This window comes from Coregonus lavaretus, assembly GCF_964263955.1.
Source record: "Coregonus lavaretus genome assembly, chromosome: 13".
NCBI lineage: Eukaryota > Metazoa > Chordata > Actinopteri > Salmoniformes > Salmonidae > Coregonus > Coregonus lavaretus.
The window spans coordinates 41480224-41502469 of record NC_140000.1 but is presented as its reverse complement, the minus strand read 5'-3'; the positions used below and the strand labels follow the sequence as shown (position 1 = coordinate 41502469).

Here is a 22246-nt window from a genome sequence, read left to right as displayed (position 1 = left end):
GAGTTAAGTTTTTACCAAAAAGTTATATTTTGGTTTCATCTGACCATATGACATTCTCCCAATCCTCTTCTGGATCATCCAAATGCACTCTAGCAAACTTCAGACGGGCCTGGACATGTACTGGCTTAAGCAGGGGGACACGTCTGGCACTGCAGGATTTGAGTCCCTGGCGGCGTAGTGTTACTGATGGTAGGCTTTGTTACTTTGGTCCCAGCTCTCTGCAGGTCATTCACTAGGTCCCCCCGTGTGGTTCTGGGATTTTTGCTCACCGTTCTTGTGATCAGTTTGACCCCACGGGGTGAGATCTTGCGTGGAGCCCCAGATCGAGGGAGATTATCAGTGGTCTTGTATGTCTTCCATTTCCTAATAATTGCTCCCACAGTTGATTTCTTCAAATCAAGCTGCTTACCTATTGCAGATTCAGTCTTCCCAGCCTGGTGCAGGTCTACAATTTTGTTTCTGGTGTCCTTTGACAGCTCTTTGGTCTTGGCTATAGTGGAGTTTGGAGTGTGACTGTTTGAGGTTGTGGACAGGTGTCTTTTATACTGATAACAAGTTCAAACAGGTGCCATTAATACAGCTAACAAGTGGAGGACAGAGGAGCCTCTTAAAAAAGAAGTTACAGGTCTGCGAGAGCCAGAAATCTTGCTTGTTTGTAGGTGACCAAATACTTATTTTCCACCATAATTTGCAAATAAATTCATTAAAAATCCTACAATGTGATTTTCTGGATTTTTTTCCCTCAATTTGTCTGTCATAGTTGACGTGTACCTATGATGAAAATTACAGGCCTCTCTCATCTTTTTAAGTGGGAGAACTTGCACAATTGGTGGCTGACTAAATACTTTTTTCCCCCACTGTATGAGGGGAAACGTAGAAGAGCTGCAGATAACTTGGGACTTTTACATTACTTTACTAAAGCAATGCATAAAATAAAAGGAACCTACACAGCACACTAATATCCATTTATTTGTATTGCATAACTGTACCAATTTGCCCTTCAGCTTCTAGTCTACCAAAGAAATGCTTGCAATCATTTTACCGGTAACTACTTCAAAGTATCGCCAACAACCAAGGGGGTCCATTGCTTGAACATGCCTTTTTGGCGTTACCTGTGGGAAACCAGTCTCTCTCTGAAATAAACAGAGCAATAGAACCACAACGAGGTACATAAGAGCACAAAAATTAAGATGACCCAGTTTATAACCTAATAAACTCTCACAAGCCTCTGCATGTTGAGGGTTTTAACTTGACACAGCCTGCTCTGTGATGCAGAGAAAGAAAGAGTGATTCTTATTAAAGGATGATTCATGGTACTTTACTCATGTCTCAGCAACTATATCCCCTCTTTCCCTCCTCATTCATCCACTGTTATGATCGTATTATGCGAAGATAAGTTTGGCCTCTATATGAATATGAATACACAGCGTCTCGACAGACTTCATTAATACATAAGCCGTGCTGATTTGACGCCAGCTCTTCCTAATTTAATATTCAACCCTTCACAGATGTCAGACTCCAGTTTTCCCCGAACACGAAAAACATCAAAGCACCCCGCAATGGCTCATGGGGGGTGAGGGGGGAAAATAAGAGTGAAAAAACAGAATAATATTATTCTCTCTGTCCGACGTTGACCTCAGCTGAACTACATGGGGAGGTGATTTCAGGCAGAGATGACGCGAAAGTGTTCAACTCTATTACACAGGGCCATTAAACTTCCATAACTCCCTCCAATACTGAATTCCAATGGAGGGTTGTGTGTAAAATATTGTATATTATTGCTTGATAAATAGGGGAATGCATTGCATAGTCATCATCTGCAAACATCCAATTCAGATACAGCTGACCACAATGCTGCTGAGGCCAAGTAGAAAATGTTAACGGAAGAGACAAAGATCGGCAGCTGTGTTTCAAGGCTGAACATATGACCTGAGGCAACTCATAGTGAAACTGTTCCCTAACAGACACACACTCTCAGAAGGGAAGAGACAAGCCAACAATGGTTAACAACAGAAACCAGGTGCACTCCAAGCACAGAGAGAGGGGGGAAGGAGACATGGTGTAGAGTCCACTCATTTTCATACCAACAGTATGCTTTTGATCAACCACCTTATTGTGTGCACTGACTGACTAAGTCTCTCTGGGTGAATGCAGGGATTTTTCTGCTATTGAAATCCTTGGGCGGCCCGCCTAAGCGTTTTTTCTGGTCGCCTAAGTTTCGTGATGGAAAAGCGCTTTCAGTGTCAACTTAAACGACTACAACCAGATATAATGTATGTAGAGAAGATAATGGACCTTTTTAGTATATAATCTTTGAGAACTAGCAATCACCAACATAAAAGTCCGGGAGAATAAAACAATTCCCCAAACATTGATTTTAGCAGTATAGATTTTATTATTATGTTTGAGCAAAAGAACACAGCATTAGCCATGGCAAAATGCATAGAATTGCAGGAAATTAGCTTAAAAAAAATATATACTTTTTTAAAATCTCAGCCATGGCAGAATGTGTAGAATCGCAGGAAATTTGCTTTTAAACTGCAACCTTTTCTCTCAACTGCATGTCAAAATGTGTATCCACAGAACATGTTATAGATGCAGTTTCCGTGTCTCAACCATTCCATCAAAGCGCCTCCAGGCAAATGAAGCACAGTGTTTTTATTATAGAGAAATTAGAATGCCTTTTAGCAGCCGTGTCACAGGGTAGGAGCGAAATAGGATGCCGCCAACGCTTCCCGGTGAAGAATGAGGAACATTAAAACGTTACTGGAATGTTTTTTCATTCGGAACGAGAGGTTTTTAATTATTCTGTTTTAGGAGCGATTCCGTCTGACAGTTGGTTTGATTAATTAAACATGGGAGATAATTTCTCATCAATGGATAGATGACAGATGAGTGGGGATGGATGGGAGCGGAGGGGTGTATGAGGAAGGAGGAGGGAGGCCTGTCGCTGTCATTTTCTCTCAAGCAGACAGAAATGGCATGGTGCTAGTCACAGTGGAATCCCTTTGTTTGACTGACATAAACTCAACTAATGAACTCCCATGCATTACAGATCATTACATTAGGGAAATTAAACTCCATCAACTCTAAAACAAATCAAGAGCCACTTAATGGAAACTCATAACCCATTAATTCATTAGGCAAGACTACTTTCCATTCCAAAGGATGTCAATGGACCAGAACCACCCTATCAAACAGTCAACACACCAGAAGCTCTCGCAATGTCGCTTTCTCTGCAACAGTCTTCAGGCAATCAGATAATGGCATCCTTTAGTTTAGTGTTCTGTATTCTACAGTGAAGTCTACGGCAGATACAGTCAGTCTTGGCCTGTCATCTACAGACTGCTGTCTGTTTGTCCTTTGACTGACCATGCTTCCTAATCTCAGTCAGTCAACCTGCCTAGATCCAGTCCCAGGGAGAGGAACAGCTCTCTACCACACCCAGATTACAGTAGTCTAATCCTAAACTCATTAGGGCCAGGGAGCCAGGCACAAGCCTGGACCACAGATCACACCGCAGTAATGACACAGCCAGTAACGTTCCATTGGCTCCAGCTGAGGGGATGTGTTGAGGAATAGGGAGGAATGACTTATCCAACCATCCCCCAACCTGGTTTCTGTCATCACCACTGGCTGTGGCAGCAACCCCCACTCAACAACCTGGAATGTAGAGGCAGAGAGGAGTGTGTGTGTGTGTGTGTAGTTGTGTGTATACACGTATAATAAGCGCCCCTTACCCTGTGAGTAGAGCAGAATCTGCATCTCCAGCAGGGTGCAGTTGAACAGCTGCACCAGGTTCTCTACCCCCAGCAGAGTGAAGGTCTGGCCCAGAGGGAAGTCAGCCAGAGGCAGCTCCCCAGGCCCAGGACGCTGACACACGATGGGCTCGTACACCCCGTGGAACTTCAGCGAGCGCCCCGGAGGGGGCAGGGGCACCTCGTACAGGACGTTGTGGACGTAGCTCTCCAGGGGGAGGGGCGGGGGCGAGGCAGCCGTGACGGCCCGGTGCATCTGGGACAGGAAACGGCGGCAGGCGTGCATGAAAGGCATGGGCGTGATCAGACACAACGCCTTGGAGACGTAGAGGGTGTCCCGCGACGCGTCGTAGCCGCCGCACGCCACCGACCGGCAAGATGATGAAGATGGAGAATCTGCTTCGTCGAGGCTGCTAGCCAGAGAGTCCATACTGGAGGAAGAGGAGGAAGAGGAGGAGGGGGTGGCGGAGGAAGGGTTCTCGGCCTGGTGCATCTGGTAGAGGGTCTGCATGGCCGAGCAGATCTGAGGGGACGTCACCTCCTCGTAGAAGGTGTGGACGAAGCCGTAGGTGCGAGAGCCGTCCTCCCGGGTGATCAGGAAGGAGTGGAACTGGGGCTCCCGGCTGTCCGCCTGCGTCCTGAACGACAGGCCTTTGGGCATACAGAGCTACGGAGCGAGAGAGGGAGGGAGGGGGGGGAAAGACAATAATAATGATGATTATTAACGTGGTATTAATAATTGAGATCGTTGACAGAACCAACGCAGAGGCCTTACATCAGAAACAACTGAGACTGCATGTACCAGACTATGCGTGTACCAGACTGTGTGGGTGTGTACATCTACGTGTGTGTGTGTGTGTGTGTCGCATCCCTAATCAAGTCAGCATAATCTACTTTGATAGCACCTCAGTCAGCAACACAGCAGCCAGCATGAAATAAAATATGCTTGATTATCTCCATTATGTTGATTTGCAGAGCTGAGCTGAATACAAAATGAATCATAACACACACACACACACAAATTAACCTCTGTCGCTAACAGATAAACAAGCAAACAGGCACAGGCCTGTAGTTGGCCAATGTTCTGTTCGGACTGGATTATAAGAGGGGTGAGTGAATCATGGTTTCAACTGATCACTAGATAATCACTCCCACACTACCTCAAGAGGCAAATGAAAAACATCCGAAATGCTGCATTTTCTCACCAGAAATTAGATTCTATATGCTTCCAATTCAAATCGTTCAACAATGGGGCCAGCTATGCTAATTAGCAATGGAGCTGGTCCCAGATTTGTTGTCTTAACCTGCACATTTTCCACCTACTGTAGGTTGAAACCGGGGAAACAACAACAGGCAATCAACATCAGTACAACTCTGCATGCATGTTGGAGAATATGTGCCTAAACCAACACTGCTCTGAAACACATTACACAGTATCAACACCTCAACACTATCTGACATGTTGTATACATATACAAGTGACTCCGTAGCACAGCAGCTTCATCTAATCCCATTGACACACTTCCATTGAAGTCTCCCTCAAAACTCTCTTCCTGTTCTAACAAAGGGAGCAGAAACTGTTGACTGTTTACAGGAAAGGCTCCAGGCCTAAAAGCCATCCCACTCTCCTGTCAACCATAACTGTGTCTGGGGCCATCAACCTGGGGCCTCAGCTCTGTTGTTAGGCTCAAAATTACTTCAGATAGACTTTTCGGAATTCCTAGCAGAACATTTCACAGTATTCCTGGATAATCCCAGGTAATGTTCCCATGTGTTAAGCTATCCCCATTTCCGGCACGGACACGGGATGATGTGGGGGGTCCGGGTGAGTGACGCACTGATGATTATGGAGCAATAAGTTCAACAAACTGAAGCACATACACATTCATATCATCGGGCACTCTCTCTCTCACACAGCTCTCCTTATTCTCACACACACCTTCTGACTCAGGGCCCAATTAACAAGAAAATCCATCAGTGCACACAGAGAGAGAGAGACAGAGAGACAGAGACAACAACACAATTAGACCCAACCAAATCATGAGAAAACAAAAAGAGAATTACTTGACACATTGGAAAGAATTAACAAAGAAACAGAGCAAACTAGAATGCTATTTGGCCCTAAACAGAGAGTACACAGTGGCAGAATACCTGACCACTGTGACTGACCCAAACTTAAGGAAAGCTTTGACTATGTACAGACTCAGTGAGCATAGCCTTGCTATTGAGAAAGGCCGCCGTAGGCAGACCTGGCTCTCAAGAGAAGACAGGCTATGTGCACACTGCCCACAAAATGAGGTGGAAACTGAGCTGCACTTCCTAACCTCCTGCCAAATGTATGACCATATTAGAGACACATATTTCCCTCAGATTACAGCGATCCACAAAGAATTAGAAAACAAACCCAATTTTGATAAACTCCCTTATCTACTGGGTGAAATACCAGTGTGCCATCACAGCTGCAAGATTTGTGACCTGTTGCCACAAGAAAAGGGCAACCAGTGAAGAACAAACACCATTGTAAATACAACCCATATTTATGTTTATTTATTTTCCCATTTGTACTTTAACTATTTGCACATTGTTACAACACTGTATATATACATAATGACATTTGAAATGTCTTTATTCTTTTGAAACTTCTGAGTGTAATGTTTACTGTTAATATTTATTGTTTATTTCACTTTTGTTTACTATCTACTTCACTTGCTTTGGCAATGTTAACATACGTTTCCCATGCCAATAAAGCCCTTAAATTGAATTGAAATTGAATTGAAAGAAAGAATAATCGAGGTAGGGATTTATGAGAAAAGGATTGGGATATGAAAAACAATCATCAGAAGGGCTTTGTTGCCAGGCCCACAGGGGCAGGAAGTGTGATTACACTAGGGTTACCTCCCCCTATGGATAGGGAGAGTATACATAAGAGAGGAGGGAAATGAAGGGAGAGTGGGAGAGGGGGATGAGGGAGGATGAGTAGGATGGAGATACTATATATTGAAATTAAGGGGGTTGGGTTGAGGCAAGTAGGGAGAGGGCTGAGATTCATAATGGTTCTGCCATCGAAGCCTTCATAGCTGCACTGCATTGGTGTTCCATTTCAGACCTGGAACTGCTTGGAACACACCGGACAATGGGCCGTCGTTTCCATGCCGACGTAAGCGGAGAACCCGATGTGAATAATTCAGCGGTGCTGACGCCAGTGTGTGACGTAATGGCCAACACCAACGGAAAAATAGTGACCTTGCATCACGAGAGGCAGGGTCAGCCGACACCAAATGCTTCCAGAGCCTCCTCTATAGGGCCTTGAGGGATAAGTATCAATATCAGCTAGCTCTACTGGGGTTCAATATGCTGGGCTAGGCAAACACACACAAATTGACCCACACACACACACACAAATACCACACCACAAACATCCGATCCCTCAACCACATACACTTCAGTGGACCCAGATCATTGAGTGACAGGTCAGCAGGACCTTTGGCACTCTCTTCCATGACAGGTCTTGAGTGATTCAATAAATGTTTAATGTAGTCTTCTGGTTTGCCATTTCCTGCAGTGTATGGGTTATTTAAGCAATAAGGCCCGAGGAGGTGTGATATATGGCCAATATACCACGGCTAAGGGCTGTTCTTAAGCACGACGCAACGCGGAGTGCCTGGACACAGCCCTTAGTCGTGGTATATTGGCCATATATCACAAACCCCCGAGGAGCTTTATTTCTATTATAAACTGGTTGCCAACGTAATTAAAGCAGTAAAAATAAATGTTCTGTCATGTTCGTGGTATACGGTCTGATACACCATGGCTTTCAGCCAATCAGAATTCAGGGCTCAAACCACCCAGTTTTATAAAATCCTATAAAGCACAAATACAATTTCATCATCACCATCTTAACTTTTCCTTTTTTTTCTCATGAATGCAGATATTTCACAATATAAAGCTTTGTCTTATCAGATATTCCCTCCCCTAACGTTACTTTCCACCCTGGCACGCTTCCCCTCCCCTCATCCCCTGTCAATACGAAACAACTCAATCTAAACCCAAACTGCAGCAAAGCAGCCACAGTCTGTGTAGCGCAGCCTGCAAAACCCCCTGGGTAAATCCATAGAGACAGAGGGGATTTGGTGCCTTCACCCCATTACCCAGGATACCCTAGAGAGAAGTCACCGCATTGTGTCTTAATCCTGGGCCTCTCTGCTCCAATGGTGTGTGTGTGTGCGTGCGTTGTTTCCTAAAGCATCGGTTGTAATAATCCTAGCATGTCCTTCCTTTCCCCTGTAAACGATCTAAAAGGCTTTTCAATGGCTAGTTGGGGTATTGTTAGAGTCAATAGCCCCCATTTATCCTCCTTCTGTTCCCCAATATGGTCCCTCCATCCACTCCTTCCTCGAACCCAGTTTGGTTCCCTGCTACCCACTCATTAGATTGAAGAGCCTGTTCATCATCTTTCTATTCCCCTCATTCAGGGTTAAGTAGGTTACTTTCTAAATGTAATCCGTTACAGATACTAGTTACCTGTCCAAAATTGTAATAAGTAAAGTAACTTTTGGTTTACTCAAACTCAGTAATGTAATCTGATTAATTTCACTTTCTTTTGGATGACTTTCCCCGTAAGAGGCATTAGAAGAAGACAAAAAGGATCCATCAAACGCATTTGGAGGTCATCATAGTGGTCTCTGTCATCATAGTGGTCTCTGTCATCATAGTGGTCTCTGTCATCATAGTGGTCTCTGTCATCATAGTGGTCTCTGTCATCATAGCGGTCTCTGTCATCATAGCGGTCTCTGTCATCATAGTGGTCTCTGACTTGTGGTCAGACTTGCTCATGTGGAACAAACTTAAAATTGTCCTGTTTTTCAATGCTGAATTGAATGTCATTGAGAAAACAGAAAGATGTCATAATGTATTTTTTCACAAACATATTTTCTGAATTAAAAAGTAATCCAATAAGTAATCATCTAGTTTTTCAAATGTATCTGTAATCTGGTTACAACATTTTTGCCAGTAACGTAACCGATTACAGTTACAGTTTTTTGTAATCAGATTACAAGTAATCAGTTACTCCTCAACCCTGCCATCATTTCTCCAATATGGTCCCTCCATCCATACACCACCCAGTTTGGCTCAAAACGCAGTGATGGTTCACCCACCATGTTGACAGCATCCTGGTCGAAAGGGTTCCACTCCACGTTCTCAGGGTAGTGGGCCAGGACTTTAGACTTGAACGTCCTCTTCAGGGGGCTCTGCTCAAAGTTCTCCCCTAGAGACAGAGAAAAGGAGAGAGAAAGAAAGCGAGAGCGGTCAAGTCTCTCGCCCAGTTGAGAGGTTTACCTGGACAACCAAGTTGACTCTAACCAGAGATATTAGTGTGTGTGGGGGGGGGGGGGGGGGGGGTGCGCGCATAAGAGGGGGATCAAAGATCGTCATAAGGGAATACAAGAAGGAAGAAAACACAAGAATAAGCACAGCTGTATGTTGCACAGCATTCTGGGATATCTCATAGCTGGAATTCCTATCTGTCAGCAGCTGTGCTATGAAGCTCTCCACTCCCCCTTCCCCCACCCACACACACGACAATAGATATTCCCCCTTGCCGGCCTTCCTTGTTCTTGTTCCCCTCACTTTGCCAGCCTCTCATGTGGAAAACAGCAAGGTGTAATGAACAACACATCTACATCATCATCATTAAGCCCCAGCCTTGATGCTAGGCTGCTAAAAGCCTCAATGCTACACAAGTAACAGTGTGTATCTAATGGGGCAGCAGCAGCGTGTCTAATGGTGTATGAGCAGGACCATATTGGCTCATGTGTCAGACAGCTGCACTGACTACAACAACAGGTCCACTGAGTAAGGAGCAGCTGGGACCGTGTCATTAGCTTAGCTTAGCTAAGCAGTAATAAGATGTGTGCAGTTTACAGAGTCTTATCCATTTCATTCACTACTGTGTGCTTTCTCTATAGCTTCCTAGCATGGAATCACATTACCTAGTGACTATAGACATTGGCTCTTTGATGGGGTTCAATACCAAAACTAAGAAGCCATGATCATGATTGTCCAACTACTGACTGTTGCTTCCAATGGAGAGATCATCTCTGTATACTAAGAAGTCTCAGAGTGGGCCATTAAATGTTAGTGCTAATCCAGGCACACTAGTTATTTAACTGTGGGTGACCAGGTCTCCAATACTACAGCAACAAAAGGGAGACCAACACCCATTGATTTCAGATAAGTGAAAATAACTGTTAGATGGGCAGGGTTGTACCAATCATGATGACCGTTTCCGCGCCTTTTGATGATGCGAGCGAGGTCAGAGGGTAGTGGAAGGATGAGGAGAATGGAGGGAGGAGCAAAGTGATTGTTTTAAATATGTCACAATGATCATTTCATGGCGAATGCAACTACCTCAGATCAATGTAATGTGTTTTGCAGAGATAGTAAGATGAATAGTCTATCACCATCAGTAAGAACGGTTGGAAGGTTACAGTGTTTACAACACAAGTACATGTTGTTGATTTAGTTTCCTGTAGTAGAGGGACAATCTCATGGACAGTTATCATGGCAATCGTCTTCTCCTATACTAGTAAACAAGGAAATGACATACAGTGAGGGAAAAAACTATTTGATCCCCTGCTGATTTTGTACGTTTGCCCACTGACAAAGATATGATCAGTCTATAATTTTAATGGTAAGTTTATTTGAACAGTGAGAGACAGAATAACAACAACAAAATTCAGAAAAACTTATGTCAGAAATGTTATAAATTGATTTGCATTTTAATGAGGGAAATAAGTATTTGACCTCCTCTCAATCAGAAAGATTTCTGGCTCCCAGGTGTCTTTTATATGGGTAACGAGCTGAGATTAGGAGCACACTCTTAAAGGGAGTGCTTCTAATCTCAGCTTGTTACCTGTATAAAAAGACACCTGTCCACAGAAGCAATCAATCAATCAGATTCCAAACTCTCCACCATGGCCAAGACCAAAGAGCTCTCCAAGGATGTCAGGGACAAGATTGTAGACCTACACAAGGCTGGAATGGGCTACAAGTGGCTCCCGAGTGGCGCAGTGGTCTAAGGCACTGCATCGCAGTGCTAAACTGTGCCACTAGAGATCCTGGTTCGAATCCAGGCTCTGTCGTAGCCGGCCGCGACCGGGAGACCCATGGGGCGGCGCGCACAATTGGCCCAGCGTCGTCCAGGGTAGGGGAGGGAATGGCCGGCAGGGGATGTAGCTCAGTTGGTAGAGCATGGCGTTTGCAACGCCAGGGTTGTGGGTTCGATAAAATAATGTATGCACTAACTGTAAGTCGCTCTGGATAAGAGCGTCTGCTAAATGACTAAAATGTAAATGTAAAATGTACAAGACCATCGCCAAGCAACTTGGTGAGAAGGTGACAACAGTTGGTGCGATTATTCGCAAATGGAAGAAACACAAAAGACTGTCAATCTCCCTCGGCCTGGGGCTCCATGCAAGATCTCACCTCGTAGAGTTGCAATGATCATGAGAACGGTGAGGAATCAGCCCAGAACTACACGGGAGGATCTTGTCAATGATCTCAAGGCAGCTGGGACCATAGTCACCAAGAAAACAATTGGTAACACACTACGCCGTGAAGGACTGAAATCCTGCAGCGCCCGCAAGGTCCCCCTGCTTAAGAAAGCACATATACAGGCCCGTCTGAAGTTTGCCAATGAACATCTGAATGATTCAGAGGAGAACTGGGTGAAAGTGTTGTGGTCAGATGAGACCAAAACCGAGCTCTTTGTCATCAACTCAACTCGCCGTGTTTGGAGGAGGAGGAATGCTGCCTATGACCCCAAGAACACCATTCCCACTGTCAAACATGGAGGTGGAAACATTATGCTTTGGGGGTGTTTTTCTGCTAAGGGGACAGGACAACTTCACCGCATCAAAGGGACGATGGACGGGGCCATGTACCGTCAAATCTTGGGTGAGAACCTCCTTCCCTCAGCCAGGGCATTGAAAATGGGTCATGGATGGGTATTCCAGCATGACAATGACCCAAAACACACGGCCAAGGCAACAAAGGAGTGGCTCAAGAAGAAGCACATTAAGGTCCTGGAGTGGCCTAGACCTTAATCCCATAGAAAATCTGTGGAGGGAGCTGAAGGTTCGAGTTGCCAAACGTCAGGCTTGAAACCTTAATGACTTGGAGAAGATCTGCAAAGAGGAGTGGGACAAAATCCCTCCTGAGATGTGTGCAAACCTGGTGGCCAACTACAAGAAACGTCTGACCTCTGTGATTGCCAACAAGGGTTTTGCCACCAAGTACTAAGTCATGTTTTACAGAGGGGTCAAATACTTATTTCCCTCATTAAAATGCAAATCAATTCATAAAAATGTTTACATGCGTTTTTCTGGATTTTGTTGTTGTTATTCTGTCTCACACCATTCAAATAAACCTACCATTAAAATTATAAACTGATCATGTCTTTGTCAGTGAGCAAACGTACAAAATCAGCAGGGGATCAAATACTTTTTTCCCTCACTGTACATACTCAAATGGTTCGTCACCGGAGTGTTAGGGCTGGAAATGGTAGGATATCAAACCCCTTCAGAACAAAAGACTGAAGGATGAGGTCACACGCACATACCATGCAAGGGTGAGATATTGTGAGGATGATTGCAGGGCACAAACCAGCAGCAGGAGTCCGAGAGGTCAAACACAAGCAAGGGGGAGCAGAAAGAAACAGAGGCAGGGAGCCAGATAGCAGCACGGGAGAAACCTGGAAAACTGAAGAGTGTGGGGGAGGAATGGGGCGAGATGGGGACACACAGCTGGGTTACTGTAAGGAGATGGAAGAGTAGAGATGTTAGACAAGCCTTAACCTGCACTGCTTTGATGGATATTGATGGCTGACGTGAGCTAGGGATTTGGATACCGCTTTAGGCGTTAGTGTTATTGTATCAGTGTGTGTGTGTGTGTGTATGTGTGGGCAGTTGACATTTTGGCAGCGTTGGTGAACACTCTCCCACTCTGTCATGTAGTGACCAGAAAAAAAACATCTCAAGGTTACAGTTGGATAACCTCGGTCCTCCAGAGGGATGCCTGTGTGTGTGTTGATCTTTAAATTTCCAACACTTTCCAGATTTCCAGTGCTAAACAGATGGCATGTCTTTAGCATGTAAACACAATGCCAAGACGTTCCAGCTGCTGTTAAGCACTCTGTCCTATTATACTGTCCCTGTATCTCTATAGCTCTGTTTCGAACACACACACACTATCCTGCCATCTCTTGCCTGAGTGCCTTGTTGTTGGCAGTGCCCGTGGGTTAGCTCCTGGTTTCAGTGCCTGTGTGGAGGTACAGTGATCTGAGCTGGCACGAGAAGGATGCCTAAAGCTCTCCTAAGGCCCTTAGCTGAGACAAACAGGAGTGGACAGGACAGAGAGGAGAGGGCCTAAGCCTCTTTCCTCTCTAATAACTCTCTCTCTCTCTTCCTCTCTCTCTTCCTCATTCTCTCCCTCCCTCTTACTCCCTCTGTCTCTCAAAGTTAAACCAGGACACACACGTGAAATAAGGGAGAGAGAAAGAAAGAGAGAGAGATTGAGAGGAGAAAGCCAAACCTCCACTATCAAATACAACAGTGAGTGAAGAAGAGAGAAACTGCCTGGTAAAACTCTTTCATTAGAGAAAGAGAAGGAGGATGAGGAGGATGAAGGTAAAAATAGCCCGCTTCAGAGGAGAGTGACTGATTTGGAATAACAAGCTCTGAGAACCTGACCCACATACAACGACTGGGGAAGGGTCGACCGGAAGAGAGAGAGAGAGATATGGAAAGATAGATATGGAGAGAAGGAGGGAGGGTGAAAGGAAGAAAGGGAGTGGACAATGGAGGCAAGGAGGATATGATGGTCTTCATTAAATAGAGTGGTGGGGAGAGGTTGAAGTTTTGGTAAGGAAGGGTCTTAAAAAAGAGGAGGAGGGAGAGATGAAGGAAGAGAGGAGATACTATGCAAGTTAGTATCTGAAGGGAGAGAGAGTTGTACACCTCTGGATGGGATAACGTTGGTGGAGTTTACCTGTGGCTGCTGTATCGGGGTCTCTGCCTTGGCGGTCAGCCTCTAGCCATTGGTACAAAGCTATGGTGGAGGCACATGCAGAAAAGAACAAGAAACAGCCCATGTCAAACCAAACACACAAAAAAGCACACAAACGCAAAATGAATCAATGATTAAAGCATGATGAATGAGACAAGCATAAACATGAAACGTAGTCAGACACATCAAAACAAAACATGGCAAAAAACATGTCAAGTCCCAATAGTCTCAAACCGCTTCCTTTCCTTCACGACCACTGATCCGACAACATTTGATAGGTATAAGCAATACATTTTCAATCTATCCAGATCTTATATGCATCAGTGGTAGTGAAGGAGAAGAGAAAAGCTGGACAGGCAGGTGTGTGAGAGTATTGGGGACAGACAGTAAATGTATTAGCATGTTGCAGTGACAGTTTGACATATGATGGCGCAGAGGGTGCAGTGGCTTATGGCTTATCGTTAGTTAGTGAGCAGCAGGCTGTCTGGCTGCAGGCTGCAGACTGGACCATGTTATTAGGATAACATTTCCTGGCATCATCAAAGCAGAAGCAGCCTACACAAACCCCAGACCAGCAAACACCTTTAGTATCTTTCCAGCCCAATGCCTGTGGTGTAGCAGCACTCACAGCTTCAAACAAACACCATGATAAATTCTGTTTCCTGTTCATTTCCTGAATAAATTCCAGTGATACACTGAGTGTACAAAATATTAAGAACACCCGCTCTTTCCATGACATAGAATGACCAGGTGAATCCAGGTGAAAGCTATGATCCCTTATTGATGTCACTTGTTAAATCCACTTCAATCAGTGTAGATGAAGGGGAAGAGACAGGTTAAAGAAGGATTTTAAGCCTCAAGACAATTGAGACATGGATTGTGTATGTGTGCCATTCAGAGGGTGAATGGGCAAGACAAAATATTTAAGTCTCTTTGAACGGGGTATGGTAGTAGGTGCCAGGCACACCGGTTTGTGTCAAGAATTGCAACGCTGCTGGATTTTTCACGCTCAACAGTTTCCTGTGTATATCAAGAATGGTCCACCACCCAAAGGACATCCAGCCAACTTGACAACTGTGGGCAGCATTGGAGTCAACATGGGCCAGCATCCCTGTGGAATGCTTTTGACACCTTGTAGAGTCCATGCCCCGATGAATTGAGGCTGTCCTGGGGGGGATGGGGGACGGGGGCACCATCTTGAATCTCACACTATCAAACATTCTCTCACACAAACCTAAATCCTGCATGCACGCTGCACAGTCTCTCCTATTCCAGGCTGAGTTTTTCCAGAGTCATTGGTTTGTACATTAAAGGCCCTAGCTAAGTAATTAAACGTCTCCCAGATGACTGACTAACTAAGCCACAGAGCTCTGACTGTCTCTCATGTCTAACCAGGTCAATGATCAGAGCGGAGCCACCGGGGGGTGTGTGTGTGTGTTGTCTCTCACTGAAGGGATCTGCCCTGAAAACCTAGCTCCACAAACACACAAGCAGAGAAGACTGAAGGGTCATTATGATGAGTATGACACATCGTCTCTCTCTCTCTCTGCCAGACTTTTATTATAGCACAGAGGTACATTGTGTACACTGGCCAGGTGGGGAAGGGGGCTGTGTAATGACAAACCCTGAGGAAAGCACTTTCTGAACCGTACTCATCCCTGTTGTACAGCTTTATGACAGCAGCACAGAGCTCTGTCAAGTCATTACAGCGGTCACTATCATTACTCCAACCCTGATTCTGCAACACTCACATGGAGATCACACACACAGTACAGCATGCAGACAGGCACATGCCAACCCAACACCTCTATATCTATGTTATATAATGCCATCGCACTTATCATATTTGAAGGCTGCAATCTATGCAATTTCTCTCTCTCTCCCCCCCTCCCCCTCCCTCTCTCTCTCCCTCTCTGTCCTTGTCCTTCTCTGCTGGTGACACATTCTTTATCCCGGTCTCTATTTACAGAATAAACTCATGAATCTGCTTTGTAAATAGCTTAAAATCTATTGTTTTGATATGTCTGTTGTAACTGAACTGGAAGATGAACTGGGATAAGAGTAGATAAGAATCCTCATGGGCACACAGAACACACACTACACAGTGAGAAACACACAGCTGTCTGCACAACATCCTGTGTAACACGAGGCCCAATGCCAACCCCTTCTCTCTCTCTCTCTAACACTCACACTCACAGATGCAGTGTGTAGACCAGTGGAGGTACAAGCTCTTTCTTATCTCCCCGTTCACACGGCAATTCATCTCGCCAGCATCACACACACACAAAGGGGAGGGCTGTCTGTAACTGATGGTGACCTTCAGTTGTGTGTGTCTGCCAGGCCTCTGAGTGTGTCAGTCAGCACCACACTGTGTGTTGTGTTACATGGTGCAGGGCTCATGCACGCACACTAACAGAAACGTACACACAGAGATGCACACTCACATGGATACACACATGCAGAAACGTACACACACACCAAATTGATCTGTTGTCCACAATACAAAGCTAGTTGTGAGTGATTGTAATGATTAGAAATGGCATGAGGATCAATGTGCAGCAGTATTAAGCTGATTACCTATTGGGCTGGAATGGGTTGCGGGATCCTATTGAGATTCTACTGGGAGACCAGGCTCAATGAAAACCAAGGCTAAATCAATACACACTTGTCTGAAATGATACCACTCATTATTGGCGCCATAAACACTGATACAATATACTGGACCAACTCATTCCAATGGTAGGACTGAATGATCTGACTACAATATCCTGTAAAGCACCAATACAATGTACCACATAAGCTCTAACAGAAAAGGAACAATAAAGTTTTTATCTATAGCCATCAGGGCCATTGTAATTGTGTATTGAGTGGTGGTGGCCTGGATGTAATGATTTTTATTTTATTTATTTATTTCACCTTTATTTAACCAGGTAAGCCAGTTGAGAACAGGTTCTCATTTACAACTGCGACCTGGCCAAGATAAAGCAAAGTAGTGCAATAAAAAACAACACAGAGTTACATATGGGGTAAAAAACATAAAGTCAGAAATACAACAGAAAATATATATACAGTGTGTGCAAATGAAACAAGTTATGGAGGTAAGGCAATAAATAGGCTATAGTGCAGAATAATTACAATAGTATTAACACTGGAATGCTAGATGTGCAAGAGATTATGTGAAAATAGAGATACTGGGGTGCAAAAGAGCAAAATAAATAACAATATAGGGATGAGGTAGTTGGGTGGGCTAATTTCAGATGGGCTGTGTACAGGTGCAGTGATCGGTAAGGTGCTCTGACAACTGATGCTTAAAGTTATTGAGGGAGATAAGAGTCTCCAGCTTCAGAGATTTTTGCAATTCGTTCCAGTCATTGGCAGCAGAGAACTGGAAGGAATGGCGGCCAAAGGAGGTGTTGGCTTTGGGAATGACCAGTGAGATATACCAGCTGGAGCGCAGACTACGGGTGGGTGCTGCTATGGTGACCAATGAGCTAAGATAAGGCGGGGATTTGCCTAGCAGTGATTTATAGATGGCCTGGAGCCAGTGGGTTTGACGACGAACATGTAGTGAGGACCAGCCAACAAGAGCGTACAGGTCACAGTGGTGGGTAGTGTATGGGGCTTTGGAGACAAAACGGATGGCACTGTGATAGACTACATCCAATTTGCTGAGTAGAGTGTTGGAGGCTATTTTGTAAATGACATCGCCGAAGTCAAGGATCGGTAGGATAGTCAGTTTTACGAGGGCATGTTTGGCAGCATGAGTGAAGGAGGCTTTGTTGCGAAATAGGAAGCCGATTCATCGATGATGTTGAATAATAAGAGTTTAATACCATATTCATTCTCTCTGCTCTTTAATGAGGCAGAGATTGACTTCTGTCCACAACCTCCTCCATATTCATAGCATTACAGTGGGAGAGCAGAGGAGTGTTTCCACCAACTGGAGGCAACGGCCACTTGGAGAGTATGGACCATGCTTTGGCTAACTGCTCACACAATCATGGACGACGCATCGCTATAAAGCAACATAGCACACACTAGGGCTGATCCCAATTAGTCGACTGGTCGATTGTTTTGTCATTCGGCTGTTGGTTGACCTAAATTGTTTTAGTCGAGCAGTAACAAACATATACAGTACCGGTCAAAAGTTTGGACACACCTCATTCAACGTTTTTCTTTATTTTTACTATTTTCACCATTGTAGAATAATAGTGAAAACATCAAAACTATGAAATAACACATATGGATTCATGTAGTAACCAAAAAAGTGTTAAACAAATATATTTTTTAGATTTTAGATTCTTCAAAGTAGCCACCCTTTGCTTTGATGACAGCTTTGCACACTCTTGGCATTCTCTCAACCAGCTTCATGAGGTAGTCACCTGGAATGCATTTCAATTAACAGGTGTGCCTTGTGTGTGATGTCTTAATTTCTTGTTCTTTTTTTTTTACTTTTGGATTTTGTGTGTATAGTTATTGTATTGCTAGATATTGCTGCACTGTTGGAGCTAGAGACATAAGCATTTCGCTGCACCTGCGATAACATCTGCAAAACTGTGTATGTGACCAATAAACTTGGATTTGGTTCTCTCCCTCCCTCGCTACCCTCCCTCATATTCCCTCCCTCAATCCCTCTCCCTCATTTTCTCTCGTTCTCTCTCACACACACAATTTCTTGTTCTTTCTCTCTCACACTCCCCTTTGTTCTTCCTCTCTGACACAAAGGACACAGTGCAGATTGAATCACACACCTGTTAACAAGTGTTTTTCCTGTTGTTGTTGTTGTTGTTGTGGTTGTTTACGTTGCGCCACCTTGTTTTCCACTATACCTTTATGTCACATGTCACTGAACGTTACATTTCTCTCTCTTTCTCTGTTCCTATCGCTCATAGAGAGACTTTGACGCATGGAACATGAAGTGAAGCTAGTTCAGCAAGCTAACCTCGCATGATGAGTAACCTCACAATTCATATCTGATTTATACCCTATCTCCCTCCATCCCACAGTATCGTACTGGCTATTATACTGTAGTGGTTGGCAGCCTATAGCTGTCCATCTCTTTAAATGTCAGGCAGCTCATCAAACTCTCTGATCCAGGGTTGGGCAGTGTTCATCAGATCTCACTATGGTCCATAAACCTGGGCCATTTTGGCTGGGAGACCATTACATCACAGCACAAGGCCTGTAAAACAATAACCGTAAAAGTGTGTGTGAGTGTGTGTGTGTCTGTTGGAACCTGCTACCTCAAAGAGAAGCCAGATGAGGAGAAAGATTGCTACTGTTTAATGAAGTGCATCCTGAGGTAAGTGGAGATAGGGAGATGGCCTTTAAGAAAGGATGAGCAATGAAAAAGATAGCAATTTGTCATCTTTACACACATACACACTACAGTACAGTAGGACAGGGGGAGGATAATAAGAGACAGTATGACCTTTGCACCCAGAGCGATAAGAAGGGAAAAAACACGAGTTTTATCATGGTCTTCCCCCTGCTGTCACAGTGTGACAGGTCGACTGGAGTTCAGAGGTGGGAGGTCAAAGGGGGCAGATAAGGACAGTGGATGTCCCACAACATATACCATTCCTGAGGACAGCCTGTGCTTTGTCTCTGTATAGCACACAACAGTGGGAGCTGTGCATGTATTATAAAATACAATCATGATAATCTGCTACACTGGAATGCATAACAGAGATGCATGGATGTATAATTCAGGAGTATAAAACAGGAGACAGGGGATAATACATTGAAATCCTACATCCATTTGAGCCCTGACCAGTCAACTCAAGCCAAAACCAATGCCCTGGCACTGGTTGTGAAAACCAAGCCTCCTACTGTGTGTGTCGATGTGGGTGTACGATGCTTGTTTTTTTATAACGACAGACAGCGGTCAGAGCAGTCTGACCTGTCTGACCTAGGGCTGTGGCGGTCATGACATTTTGACAGCTGGTATTTGTCTTGCAAATGACTGCCGGTCTCACAGTAATTGACCATTAATTAACATAAATATGTTTAGCATCTCCGGGCTTCCGCGCCTTGGGAACATCCACATTTTAAAAATTTGAATAAATCCATTTAATATAGCATTCACCATCACAATAAAATCAATTATTTATTTAGTTGTGATAGGCCGATAAACCTGGGAATGTCTTAGAAATCAAAACATATGGGCTGCATGATGCGACTCTATATTGATGATTTGGGCATGTGCTCTGATCATTGCCGAGAGAGAGACAATTGCATTGCTGCTCTGCTTGTGTAGCAAGAAGGTTAGGAGATATCTAATGAATGGAAGATGGAAATAAAATGACAGAATTAAAAGTGAAATGAGAAAGAAAGGCTACAACGACCAAAAGCCAACAGGTAGGCTGCTATTTACACTATAATCTGAATAGAGTTGTTGTTATGTGTAGGATAACTGTAGCCTCAATTAGCCTAGTTAGCTAGCTTCTCTCGGTTTGATGCAGTCAAGACAGGTAGTACTATGTAATCAGATGGGATGATAAATAACTAGCAAGAATTGGTGTCTCTCCCTCCATCCTGTGTGTTACTCACACACACACACACACACACACACACACACATGGGGCCTCTACTCCCTAATAGCCTACAGCTGCTCGCTCTTTGCTTTTTGGAACGGGACCTCCAACTCCCATCACCATTTGTCCTCATTCAGATTATTCAAATTCAATCACAAAGTGATTATAGGGACACTAGAGCGCTGGGTACCAGGCCATTAACGAGGGCCGTTAGCAAGTTTGGTAGGCTACCCATCAGCGCCATTCATTTGCACAGTTTTGGATTGGGATTACCGTGACTGCTGGTGTGGCGGTAATTCGGTCAGCACGACAGCCCTAGTCCGAGCCAGACCTGAACACCTGACAGACAAAACGTGAGCCGACCACAGATCAACGACAGGCCTTGGATGGAGTAGTGCAGAGGAGCACACACAGATTACCATCTCCAACACTCTCACAACACTCATAAGTGACAACACCTTTAAAACACAAGACAAGTAGCCTCCCCTATTCAGGCATTTCTGAAGGTGTCATTTTCGCATCTATCTACCGGTAGTTGTGATGAGCTGAGTTCTATCGACAGGGTGTGAAGTAATGGGATTCTATCCAATGTGCTCATTCATTTCATGGCCTATCAAAGGAGGTAAAATACATTCTCTCTCCATCACCCGCTCTCATTCGATCTCTTTCTCTTCTGACCTCTCTCGCTCTCTATTCCTTCTCTCCCTCCTCTTTCTCCCTTCCTCCCAACCTCTCCCTCTCATGTTCTCCCTCCATGACACACATTATAATTTGAGGTTCATTATTTCCATCCATAAACAACTAAACCCCATTCAGGCCCACTCACACACTATTCCTAATCTAGTCCTCTGAAGCTCCAGTTGAATGTGTGATGATTGAAACCAGAGACCACTTAATGCACCCCTAATTACAGCCAAAAGCCCCAGAGAGAAAGACACACGTGTTCTCCCTCATTAGGAGGGAGACCCCATCCCCCCTCCCATCTTCAGCATCAGCACCCAAAACACTGGCCAATTAGAGCAGCAATCAGCTCATCTATACAACCAGAAAGTCTCATACACACTCTCATCACTATGCAGACACACACACACATACACAGTGTAGCTCCAGACGGTGATGTATAATGCATGTGTTGTATTCAGCAGGCTGGGCTGCAGGGTGTTCATACATGCTACACTGGGAGAGACTGTAGTAGACAACACAAGCAGCTGGGGATGGCAGCCACAAAGAATGATTGAGAGGCTTTGTTGCCATGACAGAGTTGGCGTCCGTCAGACGTGGCTGTAGCCAGAGACTGTGTGTCTGTCTCTCTGTGTGTGTGCGCATGTCTGTATATGCATGCATGTATGTGTGTGCCATTGGGTTGAATCAGCTCTGTTGGATTGTAGCACACAGAGAGTTGCTTTGTGGGTGGTTGACAACACAGTCAGTCCCCGATCGTCACCTAGCCCTGACAGAGACGGGAGCCAGCACTATGAATGGATAGATGTGACATTCTGCAGTAGGGGCCATCATGACAGACAATCCCATGGGCTTCTAGACATTAACTTAAAAAAAACATCTCTATATCAGAGTGTCTCCTGAATACATTATGCCTGTGAAATGACAAAGTACGAACAAAGAATTCTGAGGACAAAAGATGATAATTATTATGACAAAGAGAAATGTACAGGTTGTAAAATTAAAAAGATAAGCTTTAAGTCCTGATTTAAGACTAATAAAATTGAAATAAAATGGTATTATTATAGCTAGTAACATTTCATGATTTGGCTAATACTTTACTGCCCCACCTAGGAACAGTAGCTCAGTGTTAAAGTTAGCTGTGCTGCATCCTGCAGTGCTGGCCCTGTTCCCATTGGCCCATTGGGCTTCTGAACACATTCCAGT

General features: G+C 44.5%; 1 protein-coding gene across 8 annotated transcripts in view; it reads right to left on the bottom strand.

Moving 5' to 3' along the window:
* The window catches only part of LOC311139823 (DENN domain-containing protein 5B-like), a 70408-nt gene that overhangs the window by 23462 nt on the left and 24700 nt on the right, over positions 1-22246 (bottom strand). For 5 of the 8 annotated variants that reach the window (XM_084174786.1, XM_084174789.1, XM_084174788.1 and 2 more), the window contains 3 exons: positions 13806-13865; positions 8915-9024; positions 3741-4425 (listed from right to left, as the gene is read on the bottom strand). In XM_084174786.1, coding sequence (XP_084030912.1) covers positions 3741-4425; positions 8915-9024; positions 13806-13865 — 855 coding nt within the window. The remainder of the gene's footprint in view (positions 1-3740; positions 4426-8914; positions 9025-13805; positions 13866-22246) is intronic. The other 3 variants (XM_084174791.1, XM_084174792.1, XM_084174793.1) reach the window with 1 other exon arrangement.